At 36.8% G+C, this 16844-nt stretch overlaps 1 protein-coding gene across 2 annotated transcripts in view; it reads left to right on the top strand.

Moving 5' to 3' along the window:
* Positions 1-16844, top strand: part of VPS13C (vacuolar protein sorting 13 homolog C) — a 175087-nt gene that overhangs the window by 126395 nt on the left and 31848 nt on the right. For both annotated transcript variants that reach the window (XM_004374623.3, XM_004374625.2), the window contains exons 57-66: positions 880-1001; positions 1511-1805; positions 2466-2855; positions 4732-4836; positions 5555-5719; positions 7478-7606; positions 7882-8015; positions 9674-9800; positions 12096-12331; positions 15838-15979. In XM_004374623.3, coding sequence (XP_004374680.1) covers positions 880-1001; positions 1511-1805; positions 2466-2855; positions 4732-4836; positions 5555-5719; positions 7478-7606; positions 7882-8015; positions 9674-9800; positions 12096-12331; positions 15838-15979 — 1845 coding nt within the window. The remainder of the gene's footprint in view (positions 1-879; positions 1002-1510; positions 1806-2465; positions 2856-4731; positions 4837-5554; positions 5720-7477; positions 7607-7881; positions 8016-9673; positions 9801-12095; positions 12332-15837; positions 15980-16844) is intronic.

Raw genomic sequence — 16844 nt, 5'->3', positions numbered from 1 at the left:
GGAGTGCCCCTTTAGTTTCGTTTTGTTTTATAAGCCTGTCTAATCTTTGGCTGAAGGGTGAACCTCAAGAGTGACTTCATTACTGAGCTATAAGCGTATCTGCGGGGCCATAGTCTCGGGGTTTCTCTAGTCTCTGTCAAACCAGTAAATCTTGTTTTTTTTTTGTGAGTTAGAATTGTGTTCTACATTTTTCTCCAGCTCTGTCCAGGACCCTCCATGGTGATCCCCGTCAGAGCAGTTGGTAGTGGTAGCGAGGCACCATCTAGTTGTGCTGGACTTAGTCTGATGGAGGCTGTGGTGGTTGTGGTCCGTTAGTCCTTTGGGCTAATCTTTCCCTTGTGTCTTTGGTTTTCTTCATTCTCCCTAGCTCTAGACAGGGTGAGAGCAGTAGAGTGTCTTAGGTGGCCGTTCCCAAGCTTTGAAGACTCCAGACGCTACTCACCAAAGTAGAGTGTAGAACATTTCTTTATAAACTATGTTATGCCAGTTGAGCTAGATGTTCCCCGAGACCATGGTCCCCACAGCCCTCAGCCCAACAATTTGGTCCCTCAGGGAGTTTGGATGTGTCTGTGGAGCTTCCATGACCTTGCCTTGGCTTCCCGAGTATTGTGTACTGTCTTACCCTTCACCAAAGTTACCACTTGTCTATTTAATAAACATCAGCATTTAATATACAGAGCATGTGAATATCCAAGTAATTTCCAACTGCCACTTAAATATCAGTTTTAACATATATAACATTTAAATATCCTAACATTTTTCAATTACCAGTGAAAATATTTTACAATATTGAGTTTGAAACTTTTTGTATCTAAAAGTAATTGTGTACAACTCACACAGTTTTTAATTCAACAACTTACATGTCTTTTTGTCCAACAGATTAAAAACCATTTCTCTATTGCATTTATCATCTATAAGTTTGTTAAGAATGTTAAGCTGTTGGAGCGCATCGGAGTAGCCAGACCTGAAGAGGAGTTCCATGTTCCTTTAGACTCGTACAGGTAGATACTTCCTTGAGTATACTAAGCTTTAAAAGTTCATAAAATATATTTTTAATTTTATAGCTTAGAGATCTATATTTTTTGGAAAAATCTCTTATATTTTTATTATTGGAAGATTTATAAAAGCCACTTTTAAGACATGTATATATATATAGTTCATTTTTATATGGGGAAGTACGTTCATGTCACTGAATTTACTAGATACAAATTTCTCATTGTATATTTGATGTTTCAGAATTTTTCGATGCCTGTTTTTGTTAGATGACCTTTGTGTTTGAAATGACGTTTTTAAAGTTGTCATTGTCTCCAAGTGCTTTGTTTTTGTAGAAAGTTACTCCACAAGTTAGCTGTGTGACCTTGGGCCAGCTCTGTTAACCTTTGTTAGCCTTGGTTTCTGCATCTTTAAAAACAGGAAGACTAATACGCTGGAGAGTTATCAAGAATATTTAATTAGATCCTTTTTCTTAAGATAAAAACTTTTTTCCCCACTCTCTCTTGTTTTTCTGTAGATGTCAATTGTTTATTCAGCCGGCTGGAGTCTTAGAACATCAGTACGAAACATCCACCACCTACATTTCCTGGAAGGAAGAACTTCACAGGAGCAGGGAGGTCAGGTCCATGCTGCAGTGTCCGTCAACAGAAGCTAACTTCTTACCTCTCGTGGTGAACGCAGTTGCTGTGCCCGATGAGTTAAGCTATATCTGTACATGTGGAGAAGACTGGGATCCAGCTTACGTTATTCATCTGCATCCTCCCCTTACTTTGCGGAATCTTCTTCCATATCCTCTAAGATATTTACTTGAGGTATGTCTCTGACATTTTGTTTGACTGGAGTGTTTGGAACCTAAAGTATTTTTTTCTTTATCTGACAGTGAGCCATTCCTGAATTGTGGTGACTAAAATTAATTAAGTGAACTAAATGGTATTTATACAAGAGAAGCTTTCAGTAAGGAAGCCTGATTCATTATTTTGTCTATCATACATTTTAAAAATAATAGCCCTTATCTAGATAGCTTGTCAGAATCGTTTGTCATCACTTTCCTTATCCCATTCATATGGAAACCCATAGACATGGTGTGTGAATAGATGAGGAAGTGAAGCCCAGGCAGTTAAGTGGCTCATTTAGTGGTGTAGCTCCAACAGGCAACAGCCAAGGTTCCTGAATCCAGCGTTTGATTCTTGGTATAGATCTTATTTTTTCTCAAAACTTATGGCCATTGGCCTACTAATTGCTAAAAGATAGTTTCTGTCTGTGGCTGTGGTGTATACTGTTTTCTTTTTAGTCTTTAGTGATTATTGGACATTCATAATATGTAAAACATGGTACTTCGTTGAACATTTGGCAGGTAACCTGCATCCAGTAGATTATTTAACATTTGTGTAAAATACGGAGCTTGCTATTTCAGAGGTTTTAAAAAATCACTAAGCAGACTCAGTGTGTGTTTGTTTTTTTGTTGTTTTTAGGGAACAGCAGAAGTCCATGGGCTAGCGGAAGGCAGTGTTGCTGATGTTCTACATTCGAGAATCAGTGGAGAAATAATAGAATTAGTCTTGGTGAAATATCAGGGCAAAAATTGGAATGGCCGTTTCCGCATAAGTGATACACTTCCCGAATTCTTTCTTGTGTGTTTTTCTTCTGACTCTGCAGAAGTGATGACACTTGACTTGTCAGTACATGTCAGGCGAGTGGACAGCCAGATGGTGCTGTCTGTCTTTAGTCCATATTGGCTCATCAACAAGACTTCTCGCGTTCTCCAGTACCGTGCAGAAGATACCCATGTGAAACATCCAGCTAATTTCAGGGATATTATTTTATTCTCTTTCAAGAAGAAGAACATTTTTCGTAAAAATAAGGTGTGTTTTTATTCACGTAACAAGTTAAAATAGATAAACTCCTAATCTGGGAACTTGGGAATCATTTGCCTTTCCTCAAACTGTGCTTCCCTATTTGCTACATACCATTGGTATGAATTAGGTTGAAGGGGATTTGTAAGTAATGCACAAGTAAGTGGGGTGTTAGGAACTAACAGCAGTTTCCTGAGGCTGAGACCCTGTTCTCCAGTGCCCCTAGAATTGCTCTTGTTTTGAAGTAGTATCAGATAGAAATCCTGGTGGCACAATAGTTAATCACTTGGCTGCTGACGGGTTGGCTGTTCGAATCTACCCGGTGGCTTTTTGGGAGAAAAGACCTAGTGATATGCTTCCGTAAAGATTACAATCAGGATAAACCTATGAGGCAGTTCTACTCTGTCTCATGGGGTTGCCATGAGTCAGAATCACCTCCACAGCACCCGACAACAACAACATCCTGTGATGAAATGACATGTCAGAAGATGCAACAGTTCAATTTGGCTTCTGTTCCTTGAGTCCCTCCTGTGTATGAAGCAGGAAGCCAGGCATTTGGGAGAGAGGCCTAATGCCTAAGCCTGGCCCTTTGTATTCAGCTCCCTCCTAGCTCGCCAGACTCATATCTTGGTATTCACATCCACCCCATCTGATCACCTCTAGGCCTTTGTATTTGCTGCACTTCCTGCCTTGAATGCCTCTTCTCCTGCTCTTTCCTCGTCTTCCTCACCTTTTCTGGTTACCTGCTGTCCATTTTTTGGCATTCCCCTCAGGCCTGACCTGTGTGAAAGATTTTGTAACCATCTAAAGTGGGCTAGGTGTCCCATCCATGTTTTCTTAGTGCAGCAATTCTCAAACTTCAGTGTGTGCTAGAATCACCTGAAAGGCTTTTAAAGAAGATTGGTGAGCTCTGTCTCCAGAGTCTGATTTAGTAGATGTAAGGAGGGCCTGAGAATTTTCATTTCTAACAAATTCCCAGGTGATACAGATGCTGCTGGTCCTGGGACCACACTCTTGAGAACCACCCTCTTCGACTGTTGATTAACATGTGGTGTTGTAATTATCTGTCTGTGTGTCTGGCCCTGGTTGTCCTCAGGTTTTTATAATCTAGTTGTGTGGCTAGGAGTGAGGTTAGTATAGGTGCACGGTTAGGTCTCTTCTGTACGCCTTCTCTACGTTGTGACCTTCACGGCATTTTGTTTCTCTTGTATGGCCCTTGAGCATTGTGTCGTAATTGTTTGCATAGATTTTCTATCTTTCTGTTTAGTTGGAGACTCATTGTCTCCAATTGTGAACTGTGTCCCATTGTTTTCTATTTTACTTGTCATGATTGATGCCTTTCGTGTAGCATCTGCTGAATAATGTTAATTAAATAAATAAATTCTGGATGTGCCAAAACCTTAATAATTTGTTAACTCTTTGTCACAAGTCTAACACTGGAAAATAGCATGTTCCGTTATGATTCTTTTTAAAACAACAGAAGATCCCATTGGTATACATCTTTAAATTAACTGTACTCATTGTGTAGGTTGGAGCCCTGGTAGCACAGTGGTTAAGAGCCTGGCTGCTGACCAAAAGGTCAGCAGTTTGAATCCACCAGCTGCTCCTTGGAAACCCTATGGAGCAGTTCTACTCTGTCCTATAGGGTCTCTATGAGTCAAAATTGACTTGATAGCAGTGGGTTTATTGCATGGGTGAATGGGAAAGTCAGAGCTTGCTATTGCACTGTCCCCTAAGGTCCCAGTTTTCTGTGGGTGTGGTACCCATTTGCAGTATGTCTTTGATTACCATTTTCTGTGTCCTTTGAAAGTAAAGAAATTTCTTAGTGGTCTAGCTACTTTCCATCAAATAAAATTAACATGATGTTATGTATTCTCTGGTGTAGGTACAGTTAAAAATTTCAACTAGTGCCTGGTCCCATAGTTTCTCATTGGATACCGTAGGAAGTTATGGGTGTGTGAAGTGTCCTGCCAACAATATGGAATACCTGGTAAGGTTCTGCTGTTTATGTACCTTTGACCCCATTCACCTTGTCCACAGTTCAGTAAACCAGGTGGCTCCTAAGGGGTGCAGAAATTTGAGTTCAGAGTATTATGTTAAGGACTTTTATCTTTACACATTTCTGTAGCCACTAGTACCAAGCAAAACTTGAATTTGTTAAAGTTCAAGACAGTGATTTAAATCCATCTAAGTAACTTTGTAAATATTCAGAGTATACTAGAATCCTCCTTACATTCCACAGCTCCCCTTCAAATGTTTTTTAAATCTTTAAGTTTGACTACTATGAAAATTTGAATAGTCTGATGCCAGTTAACCTGTTTTATTATTGCTTTGAAATTTTCATCTTATTAATAAGAGATAATAAAGTCACAAAATTTAGCCTCACACTAATTATAAAGCAATTTATGTTTGGAATGCTTAAAAGTAAAGAATATTAGATAAATCTGTTATTGCAAGTGTTTATTAGTTAAGTTGTTTATTGATATTTCTTGAATTGATTTCTCGTAGAATCAAACTAAGGAGCCAAAATTTTTTCTCTTACTGAGAAGATAATCAGTAGTGGAGTGTGGCTTATAGTAGTTACTTTATTTAAAAATTCTTATTTTAAAACATCTTAAGAAGTCTTTGTATGTATGAGGGCAGCATATATTTCAAATGAGCTGAATAAAGTGTGGAAAATGATAAACCTGTTTGCTTCCTTTCCCCAGGTTGGTGTTAGCATCAAAATGAGCAGTTTTAATCTTTCTAGAATAGTTACTCTGACTCCGTTTTGTACCATTGCAAACAAGTCATCATTAGATCTAGAAGTCGGAGAAATTGTACCCGATGGCTCGATACCAACTAATAAATGGAACTATATAGCCTCTTCAGAGGTAAAATTTTCGTTTATCATAAGTGGATCCTAAAATCTATAAATAAAGACAGACATATAACTAAGAATTACACTGCTCTTTGAGACACTCAGTCTGCTATCAGATTTATGTGTTAAAATATGATAGCTAGCTTTGAAAGAGTTTTTTTTTCCATATAATAAGCATGTGTTTACAAAAAAAAAGAAAGAAAATTGTTGATAATCTTTACCACTAGTCCAGTCTAGATGGTCAACAGTCATTTTCTAAGTTCTTCCTGTATATATGTAATGTGGATACATACTGTGAAAAGTATATAGAGATAATGTACTGTATATTGCGACAGTGGGCTCAAGCACAGCGATGGCTGTGAGGATGGCGTGGTGCTGGGCAGTGTTTCCTTCTGTTGTAGGGTTGCTGTGAGTTGTGGCATCTTACAACAACAACAACAACATTGACTCTATAGTCAGGATAATGTCTCTATTCAAGAAACGTATAATCTTGTTGGAGAGCTAAAGACTCATATATATCAATACATGGAGAGAAAGATAGTATATGCTAAGTTATAGCTGATTATAGAATTTCTAATAGTTGAGCTGGAAGTTTCCTTGAAAATTACTTAAAATTCAGTCCCCTCACTTTATAGAGAAGGAAACTGAGTCTTAGGGTTTTCCAAGATCAGTAAAGTCATTGGGAGTTGAGATCATTGTGGTCTAGGTCAACAGGAAAAGTTTCACAGGAGAGGTGGGGTTTGAACTAAACTTTTCAGACTCTATAGGATATGAGGGGGTGGAGAGAATGAAGGAGATAGTGGGGAGGACAGACACAAAGAGAAGCGTTAGGGCACAATTTGTCTGAGTTTTCATCCAGTCTAACCATTAGGATGGAGTCATTCTTCTGTACCTCTAAAAAAAAAAAGGTTCTAAAATTATTTTTAAAAATACTTAACAAAAGGCTCAAAAGGAAGGATTCCAGTTACAGTGTAAACAGATTTCAGCTCTAAGAGCCATCATCTTTCCAAGGCATTTAGAATGATCGCCATAGACTTGACAACAAATAAATGCTTATTATCTTTATATCTTTGATGTGGGTTTGATAACAGTGGTATTTTTTATTCAGAAATAGAATTTACCTAGTGTTTTATAACAAAGATATTTTGTACTACATTAATAACTAAAGCTTATATGATGTTTTATGTAATTCAGAGCACTTTCACATATGTTACATCATTTTGATCGTCACAGTTCTTTAAGCTTACCATTACCCCAGTTTTACAGATCAGAAAACTGAGGCTCAGTGAGGTATATGATTTGATTAAGGTCAGAGTGCTAGGAAGGTAGTGTCAGGACTTGCAGCAAGGTCTGTGGTGTTCTCTGCTTTACGTTGTCTTTCTGGTTTACCTAGGAAAAGATACTCTGAGAGAACTCATAGTACATTCATGAATTAACATAGGATATGCACAAAAGCAAATGTTGCTAAGATTATCGTTTTTAAATATCCAGCATATTTGAAGCATCCTTAATCAAAAGACTCTTCAGTTTCTCATACTGTTATTATTTCATAAGTACATGGAGACTAAGATAGCGGTGTTTGTCTGATGGAGTTTCTTTGATTTCATTATATTGTCAATAAGATTGTCAGTAATCTTAATATAGGATGTGGAGATAATAATTTTAAGAAATTTAGTTGTAATTGAATCAAGATTAGATTTAGAATTGAAAACTTAGCTAGTGTCTTATTTATGCCATGGTAGGTTTTTAAGTTTAACTTTTGTATCTCCAGTGCCTTCCATTTTGGCCTGAACGTTTGTCAGGCAAACTTTGCGTGAGAGTGGTGGGCTGTGAAGAATCCTCCAAACCATTCTATTATAACCGACAGGATAATGGTACTTTATTGAGTTTAGAAGATCTGGTAAGCTTTCATATTTTAAAACAATATGTCTTTGATTTTTAAAAATTGCTTTAGAATGCCTTATTAAACCATGCTATAAAATGTACTGGTAGTTATTTGAAGGTGTTGCTGTATCGATATATAATGCCATATATGTCTGTGAGACATCAGGGCAGGTTTGCTTTTCAGCAAGAACTTAAGAGAACCAAGCTTTAGTACCTGCATAACTGAGTCACAATCCAAACTTAAGTGCAAGTTAAACCAGTAGCTCAAGCCACTTTTTTTTCCTACAATAGGATGGCGGTATCTTGGTGGATGTGAACACTGCTGAACACTCAACTGTCATAACCTTTTCTGATTACCACGAGGGAGCTGCACCCGCCCTGATAATAAACCACACACCATGGGACGTCCTCACATATAAACAGAGGTGTGAAAGAAAGGGCCGCTGGTCTACAGTCCCTCCTAGGAAATGGTTGGGGCGAGATGTGTTTCACAAATGTTGTCAGATTTTAGAAGGGTAATATGGAGCACATGCTGTTGATTACTAATACCTTCCAGTAGGTTTTGAGACAGCCTGTGATCTAACACATTAATCTTTCTGCAGCAAAATTTATGAATAGTCACATCAAATGGGATAAATAAAAACTACTAATAGTCTCACATCCATTCAGACGTGATCAAATTACTTTGGGCACCAAACTTACAGAAAAATCTTTGGGCTTTTAGAGCTTTTAGAGTTTCAGAATGCAAATAAGAGATTGTGAACCTGTTTTAGCATTATCTTTGTGATGTGGTAATTCTCAGTGACCCTCTCCCTATAAATCCGTATCTAGTTTTTTGGGCTAGGGATAATAGAAGACTAAAAGAGAGAGCAGTAAGTAGATAGTGGCGTTGGATGTATCTATCATATAGGCTGATAGGAATTTTGTTGTTCTTGCCTGTGCTGTCATTTGACTTGGATAATACCATTACAGGCAGTCTCTTATGAACAAGAGTACAAGTTGTGTCTAATTCGGATGATTGTAACCCAGGGATTGCCTATATTTAATGGTATAACGGATAGTTTTAAGCCCTTAAACTATAAAAATTATAATATTTCATGTATATTCCATATATAGATATATATCTATATCTCTGCGTATATAGAGATATACACATCCCTGGTGGCGCAATGGTTAAGCACTTGGCAGCTAACTGAAAGGTCAGCAGTTCAAACCCACCGGCAGCTTCACGGGAGAAAAGAAGATCTGTTCCCATGAGATTACAGCCTAAGAAACCCTATGGGGCCGTTCTTCTCTGTCCTATAGTGTCACTATCAGTCGTAATCAACTTGGTGACACAACAACAGCAATAATACACGTGTACATACACACACACGTAATAATTCCTTGCAGATTTTCCTATTCTTAACTCTCATGGTTTGAATCCAATAAAAGATTTAGAAGCACAAATTAGGATTAAAACCTGGTTGGATAACTTTTTCTTTCACCCTCTGGAAAAAGTTTTTTGTGTTATATGTACCAGTACTACTTAAACTTTAATGATCGATTTTAAGATTTCCTGGGAATCTTGTTAAGATGCAGATTCTGATTCAGTAAGTCTTGGGTGGAGCTCAGGACCTTGTGTTTCCAACATGTTGCCAGGTAATGCTGATGCTGCTGGTCCACAGACCACACTTTGAATAGGAACAGTTCGCAGTCATTTTTATTTTGGTTGAGATCCATATTGGGACTCATAAATGTATTTCATTTGATTAAGAAGCTTAAATTTTAGCACTGAATAAAGTTTTTCTGCTACTCAAGACGCTGTGATTCACAGCCTTTTCTACAGGTGATCTCTAATGTACCAGTCTGTTTACCTTAATGAATTCTATTGGTGTTATCCTGCCTAGATCAGGGTTTGCTTTCAAAAGGGTGATATTTTCTTTCCTTGAGCTTCAGTTAGTTTACTAGACATTTTAGGGTATTTATTTTTAGGTAGAGTTGTGTGTTTTATTAATTAAGACCATTCTTCTCAGTAAAACTACAGGTCTGGGTTTTTCAAGGTCAGGATACTTTAATCTTCCTTCTGTCGATTGTGTTATAGTGGGTCACAGGAAGAAATGGAACTGCTGCCAAAACAAGTTAGACTTTTTGCCTGGGCAGATCCTACTGGTACCAGAAAACTTACATGGAGATACGCAGCAAATGTTGGGGAACACGATCTGTTGAAGGTAACGTGATGTGAATAAGTGCTCTATGACTAGCCTGAGGGTAAGGGAGGTAGACAAGATGGCTGAACTAAAAGTGAATTGGAAACAATTTCAGAATAAGTTACTTTTGGACTTTAGTTTGCAAATAATTCATACCAATACTTTATTTTAGAGCAATCTAAATGATTTATTTATAATTAAAAAAAAATTGCTGTGCTCCATTTTGTCCAAATAAAGACCAGTAAAGCACTTTTTTATTTATCTTTTTTTTAGAGGAAAGAATTTTAAGGCTAAATGAAAAACAACTTATTTTGAACATATGTATTTAACTGTTGGCTGTGAGATTTTCAGGCAAGTTTTCTCAAGTAGCGCTGTATGTTTTCTTAGTTAAAGGAGTCTGGCAGTATGCAAATGACCTCATCAGAAATTCAGTGTAATATTGATTGAAGCATTATGTGGGTAGATAAATTAATCAGCTTGTTATTTCTTAGACTCTTAGACTTTAGAAGGGCTGTACTATTAAGCAAGGGCCATTCTAACAGTGTTCTGAAAAATATACTGAAAACATTTGTGAAGTGAGGGTCTTCTAACTTAAAATGAAGTACACTTCTATATAACCATTCCTTCAAGGAAAAAATATAAAATGATTTTATGATCTTTAGAAAATAGAAAAATCAAATCACTGCATATATATTTAAGGAGCCCTGCTGGCACAATGGTAAAGCACTCTGCTGCTAACTGAAAGGCCCATGGTTTGAACCCACCAGCCGCTTTGTGGGAGAAAAGACCTGGCGATCTGCTCCCGTAAAGATTACAGCGGCAACTGATTGGTTGTGCTCCAGGCACTATGCTTTGTGCATTATCTCATTTAATCTTCATAATAATCCCATGAAGTGTAGGTATTGTTGTTGTCTCCACTTACTGCTGAGGAAATGAAGGCATAGTGAGTAATTAGGAAGGAAAAGAACTAAGTTTCCGGCCCGGAGAGTCTGACTCCAGAGCCCTCCGCTTCACCACCCTGCTCTGCTGCCTCCTAAGTGCCTGACAATGGGGATATTCAGTAGTTACAGAAATTCTTACATCTCTCTGATGGGAGGTATAGTTAGCAAGCTTCACAAAGCATCTAAAGACATGCAGAGGTGTTCAAATAATGATGCTAAGTAAAAATACTAGGTTGAGACTTAGGAAATAACCATGTTTGTCAGAAAAATAGTCCAATATTAGAAATTTCATGTATTTAATCGTAATAATAGGAAATAAAACTGCACATAAAAGATGGTCCTAATTGTGTCAAACTACATACGTATTTGGAAAGATAATACTGGAAGGAAATAGATGTTAAAAGTTAATAGTGGCCATTTTGGGATTATAGGGTTATGAGTGAGTTTTATGCCTTTTTTGTACTTTTCTCTGTGTCCCAAACTTTCTGCAATAAGGTTACATTACTTTTTCAATCAGAAGAAACTTACACATATTGGTTCTCACTCTATAGTACCCTTCATTTGACAGTTCTTCAGGGTTACTAGAGAGAAGGCCTGCCTTAAATATTTGCTAAAGTGTCAAAGGTCTTCGTTTTTTTGACTTGTTTCTCCTGTGACTGATTTTTCCAGATCCTTCTACTTCGTGTCCATAGATTACTTTAAGACCCGTAAGGGCAAGACCATGTTTTGCCCATTTATTGCCAGCAGTTAGCATGGCGCCTAGCACCTAGTAGGCACTTGTACTGCCAATTAGAAGAACTGCTGCTGTGTTTATGTTGAGCGCAGAATGAACAGTGAAAACAGTGACCAAATCAAGCCCCATATTTTTAAGTGCTATAGGAAACCTTTAGCTGAGAGAGTTATTGTGAAATTTAGTACAAACTGATCACCATCGTTTGACTATTTGGCAATGTGATTTTCATAAATATTTGCTATTTTATAAATCATTAAAACATAAAAGTCAACTAGATCAGTTTTACCTGAAGTTACTTTTCTAGTTGACGTCTGAATCATTCTGTTCTCCAGCTTGGAGACAAATAAGCATCTTTCTTCATTGGTACCAGTGAAGGGTCCTCTTGCTCCTGCTAAATGCCCTTTGAGCACTAACTAGGTGACACAAGCTAAGGTAAAAGAAAATCAAACACTATTAATCGTTGTTATCGTTTGAAAAAATTGGTGCGTATAAAATAGATGATAGCTTTACTTATGTCACTTTGATGTTGAGTTACATAGTTACGTCTTTTCAACTTTTCTAATTTTTCTCTCTGTAGTTCAATTTTATGTCATAAAAACTTACTGCTTGTGGGTTTAATGAAAAGTATATTTTTCCCCCCAGGATGGATGTGGACAGTTTCCATATGATGCAAATATCCAGATACACTGGGTGTCATTCCTGGACGGACGTCAGAGAGTTTTGCTTTTCACTGATGATGTTGCTGTGGTTTCCAAAGCACGGCAGGCAGAAGAAATGGAACAAGCTGATTGTGAACTAACCTTGTCTCTCCACAGTCTTGGGCTTTCACTGGTTAACAATGACAGCAAACAGGAAGTTTCATATATTGGGATAACCAGGTATGGAAGAAGAAATACTAGACATCAGAAATCTTTAAAAGGCATTTGAGTTGATAATAGCTAATTTGATGGGAGTAAACAGAATTTGATATACTGTACATTCATTCAGCAAAACATCTAGAACAGTTGTTGCACTGCTAGTCGAAAAGCTCCAAAGATAGAAAGATGAGTAAGGTATTGTCTCTGCCTTCACAGTACTCATTGTCAGTTGATGGGGAAGAAAGGGATTTGTTTTCTTTCTTTGGGGGGGATGTGTGTGTGTGTGTATGTGTATATGTATTTTAATGAATTATAAAAATATTGAGAGATGGTACAAACAAGTATGTACATGGTACAGTAGAAACACAGAGGGAGAAGCAGCTAACTTCTTTTTTTGTGCAGTAGAAGGTGGGTAACTGGAGTGGGTCAGGAGAAACCAACAGAAATAAACTGAAAAAAGAAAACAGTTCGTAGAGTCGTTAGAGGAGGCAGTTATTGACGTGGACATACAATCTTTAATGAGTGGGTCATGTAGAACTTTCAGTGTTGAGGCCATTTATTTTCTCTGATTCTATTTATACCTCTGTAAGAAAGTATTTGAATTTATCTCTTCTTAGTTTTTTAATACACTAAATTTAGTAAAACACTCATTCTTTTTTGGAGGCTGTTGGGTGAACTGGGCCAAATCTAGCCTGCTACTTGTGTTTGTATGGCCAGTGAGCTAGGAATGGTATTTATATTTTTAAATGGTTGAAAAAGATCAAAGGAAGAATAATGTTTTGTAACACATGGAAATTATATGAAATTCAAATTTCAGTGTCTGTAAATAAAGTTTTACTACAACATAGCCACGCTCATTCTTTTAAACGTCTGTGGCTATTTTCCCAATACTACTCAGTACAGTACAAATCACAGTGATGCAGTTATAACTTGACAGTATCACTGTACCACAACATTTATTTATTTTTCATTACTAAAGTATGCTTGTCATGTTAAAAATAAGAAAAGTGGACTTTGAATACCACTCTTTTAAGGCACAGTGGAATGCAGATTATCTTGTTATCAAATTAAATGGCAAGGTATTATGTTTATTATGGATTGATATTATAACTGTGCTAAGAAAGAACAGTAAAACCAAACTCGTTGCTGTCGAGTCAGTTCCAGCTCATGACCCCATGTGTTACAGAGTAAAACTGCTCCACAGGGCTTACTTGGCCGTAATCTTTATAAAAGCAGATCACCAGGCCTTTCTTATGCAGTGCTGCTGGGTGGATTAGAACCAGAAACCTTTAGGTTAGTAGTCAAGAGCAAACTGTTTGTACCACCCAGGGACTTAGTTCTGTGCTAAGAGAATATAGTATATTCTTACACTAAGCACTTATAGCAATATTGCCAACTCATAGGAAAAGAGTGACCAGAAAAAATTAGAATATTTAAAGGAAAATACCTCATCACAGCAGAATTTCTTCACCAAAAAAAAAAAAAAAAAAATGATGCTGCAACCAGAGTAAATTTCTGAGTGACTCATCTGTTAGCCAAGCAAGGAAAGCCTTTTACCAGTGGTGAGTTAATTGGATCATGTCTGACCGTAGCAGATGAAGAAGTGGGTCCAAAGAAAATAAACTTGTCTAAGACCATTAGCCTTTCAAGAAGAACAGTTGCTTGAAGAGTTGAGGTCATTCAGAGTAACATCAGTAGTTAATTAAAAAACAAGGCAAATGATTTCAAGTGATTTTCCTTGACGCTGGAGTGTGCAGATGTTACCATTTGTGTATATGAGTTGTCGGTGCTGAATTTGAAGTGACTGAAGAATTAGCCTTTATGAATATTCTACATGGAGCAACTACAGGAGAGAATATTTTCAGACAAGTTGAGGAAACACTTATTCAGTACAAACTGAAGTGGAATGTTCTAAGATACGTTACAGCTGATGATGGGAAGAATATGTATTGAGCAGAAAAAGGTTTAGTTGGACAAATTCACGAAGCTTATGAAAATGTAAGGTACTTAAAGCCTGTGGTTATTCATTGTGTTATTCATCAGCAGCTACTTTGTGGAAAATATTTGAATTATCATGTGTTAATCAAATTAGTAATGTCAAGCAGTGAACTTCATTCATTCTTGTGGACTAAACTATTACTAGTTCTGTGCGTCTTTATCAGGATTAGAAGCTGAATATGCTGAATGGGCTTACCGCATAGCGATTTGATAGTTTTTAAAAAAAACTCATTGCCATCGAGTCAATTCCAACTCTTAGCAACCCTGTAGGACAGAGTAGAACTGCTCCATAGGGTTTCCCAGGAGCAGCTGGTGGATTCGAACTGCTCACCTTTGGTTAGCAGCTGAGCTCTTAACCACTGTGGCACCAGGGCTCCAATTTGATAGCTTAGCAGTGCTGAAGTTTTATTGCATTCTTTTTGAGCTCTGAGCCAAAATTAATATTTTTCTGAACAAAAAGAACCACCCTCAGCCACTGTCATTGAACACTGAATCACTTTGGAAGTTAGCTTTTGTTGCACACTTGAAACACTTCTTAATTCAACCTAAAGTTACAAGGAAAAACAGAGCTTATATATGTGAAAATTGTACTCCAGTAAAATCGTTTCAAGGAAAGTTAACGTTTTAATCACGAGTAATGTCAGGCTGCTTTCTCTACTTCCTGTTCTGTCCAAAGTTAAAACAAGAAGCAAGATCTCTATTAGACACAAATGTGCAGTGGATATATTTTCTTACTGGAAGCGTTTTTTTCTAACCTTGATACAAGTGTAAAGGAAGCTTCCACATTTCAATTGAGGAACTTCCACCTAACTTTCAATTGGAAGTGATTGATCTGCAGTGTATTGACATCCTATAAAAAGCAAATACCACGAGAAGAATCTAATAGAATTCTATAAATGCCTCTCAGACAATAAATATTCTCAATGAAAATAATATGCTTATGGATTGATATCAGTATTTGGCAGTACCTCCAAGACAACCCTGTGGAGCAGCTCTGCTCTGTAACACACGGGGTCACAATGATTCGGAATCGACTGGACAGCAGTGGGTTTGTTTGTTTAATCTGTGAAAAAATGTTGTTAAAGATGCTCATTATAGATCGACATTGAAGGATGAACATTTGCAGTCGATTTTAATAATAGGAAAACTAACTTAAGTGAAATATTATCCCCCCATAAGTTTATTCTTATTAGTAGACCTGTGTTTTTTAAAAATTATACTCAATTATTATTTTTATATTTTGAAGTTCGTCAATAAAAAATTTATGAAGGTTTGTTTTCTCTCTTGTCATATAAGTATCTACATAATAACCTTGATTTTGCGTCTTAGTCTACAAAGCATAAATATTTACTCTATGGCCTTTACTATATGCCAACTCTTGGCTCATTGATTGATATCAAATGTGTGATAGAAAAACATTTTCCCTGTCCCTTTCTCTTACATACTTTAGCAGCAGTTTGGGGTTGAATGACAATTCCACAAACCTAAATATGTATTCCTAATGTAATTTTCTTTGTGAATTATTTTAGTTCTGGTGTTGTTTGGGAGATGAAACCAAAACAAAAATGGAAGCCTTTTAGTCAAAAGCAGATAATCTTGTTGGAACAGTCCTATCAGAAATATCAAGTATCAGGAGACCGTGACTGGATTAAACTAGACAATAATTTGGAGGTATACCAAAATTTGTTTGGCTTTTATAGGTGTGTTTTGGTGGTGGTGGTGGTGGTGGTAGTGAAAACGTGAAATTTTAATGTACAAGTAAAATGTGTGTGCTGAAATTAATTTATTAGTAAATAAACTCTTATTTATTAATAGGATTATCATGACTAGTATATTTTCAATTAAAATATATTACATTGCTATTAAATCATGTACTTTAAAACAGAATTTGAACCTGTTTCTCTTCTGTATTCTTATAATTGGCTCCATTTACAAGGCAGATAGTTTTATGAAACTTGTTTTAAGTAAGATTGTGGAGAAATTAAGGTTACTTACTATAACTTTTTTTCTTATATTTTCAATGATACCATTGTAAAGGCTGTGTGAAATTACATACTTCAATGATGAAAAACCTATACAAACCCTACTCAGTTAAATTTGTTAAGTGTGAACGGTTATTGGACATGAGTAAGTGTCCACCAAATAAAGATAGGCTTTATATGGGCCCTTATGAATTGAAACCGAAAGTCACCTTTGCTTTAAGAAGGCCCCAGAAGTTTGACTACAGTTTCTAGCTTGCTCTGGTTAATTCGTAATTTTAGTTACTCTGTCTTTGGTACTTGATGGTTGGGTTTGTGTTGACCACCAAATACACTCCGCATCTCCTCCCCATACCCATAAACATTGGCCATGCTCCCATGGGTGGCGGGGGACCTACACAGTTAGTGTCAGACACAAACAAGCTATTGTTGTTTTGTGCTGTTGAGTCGATTCTGACTCATAGTGACCCTGTTAACCATTATAAAACAAAATTTGTTTAAGAATGGTCTATTATTGAAGTTGTTAAAGGATATGAAGCATATTTTATTTTCTTAAT

Source organism: Trichechus manatus, unplaced genomic scaffold (genome assembly GCF_000243295.1).
Source record: "Trichechus manatus latirostris isolate Lorelei unplaced genomic scaffold, TriManLat1.0 scaffold00030, whole genome shotgun sequence".
In the NCBI taxonomy this organism is placed as follows: Eukaryota; Metazoa; Chordata; class Mammalia; order Sirenia; family Trichechidae; genus Trichechus; species Trichechus manatus.
This window is presented reverse-complemented; position numbering and strand designations above follow the sequence as displayed.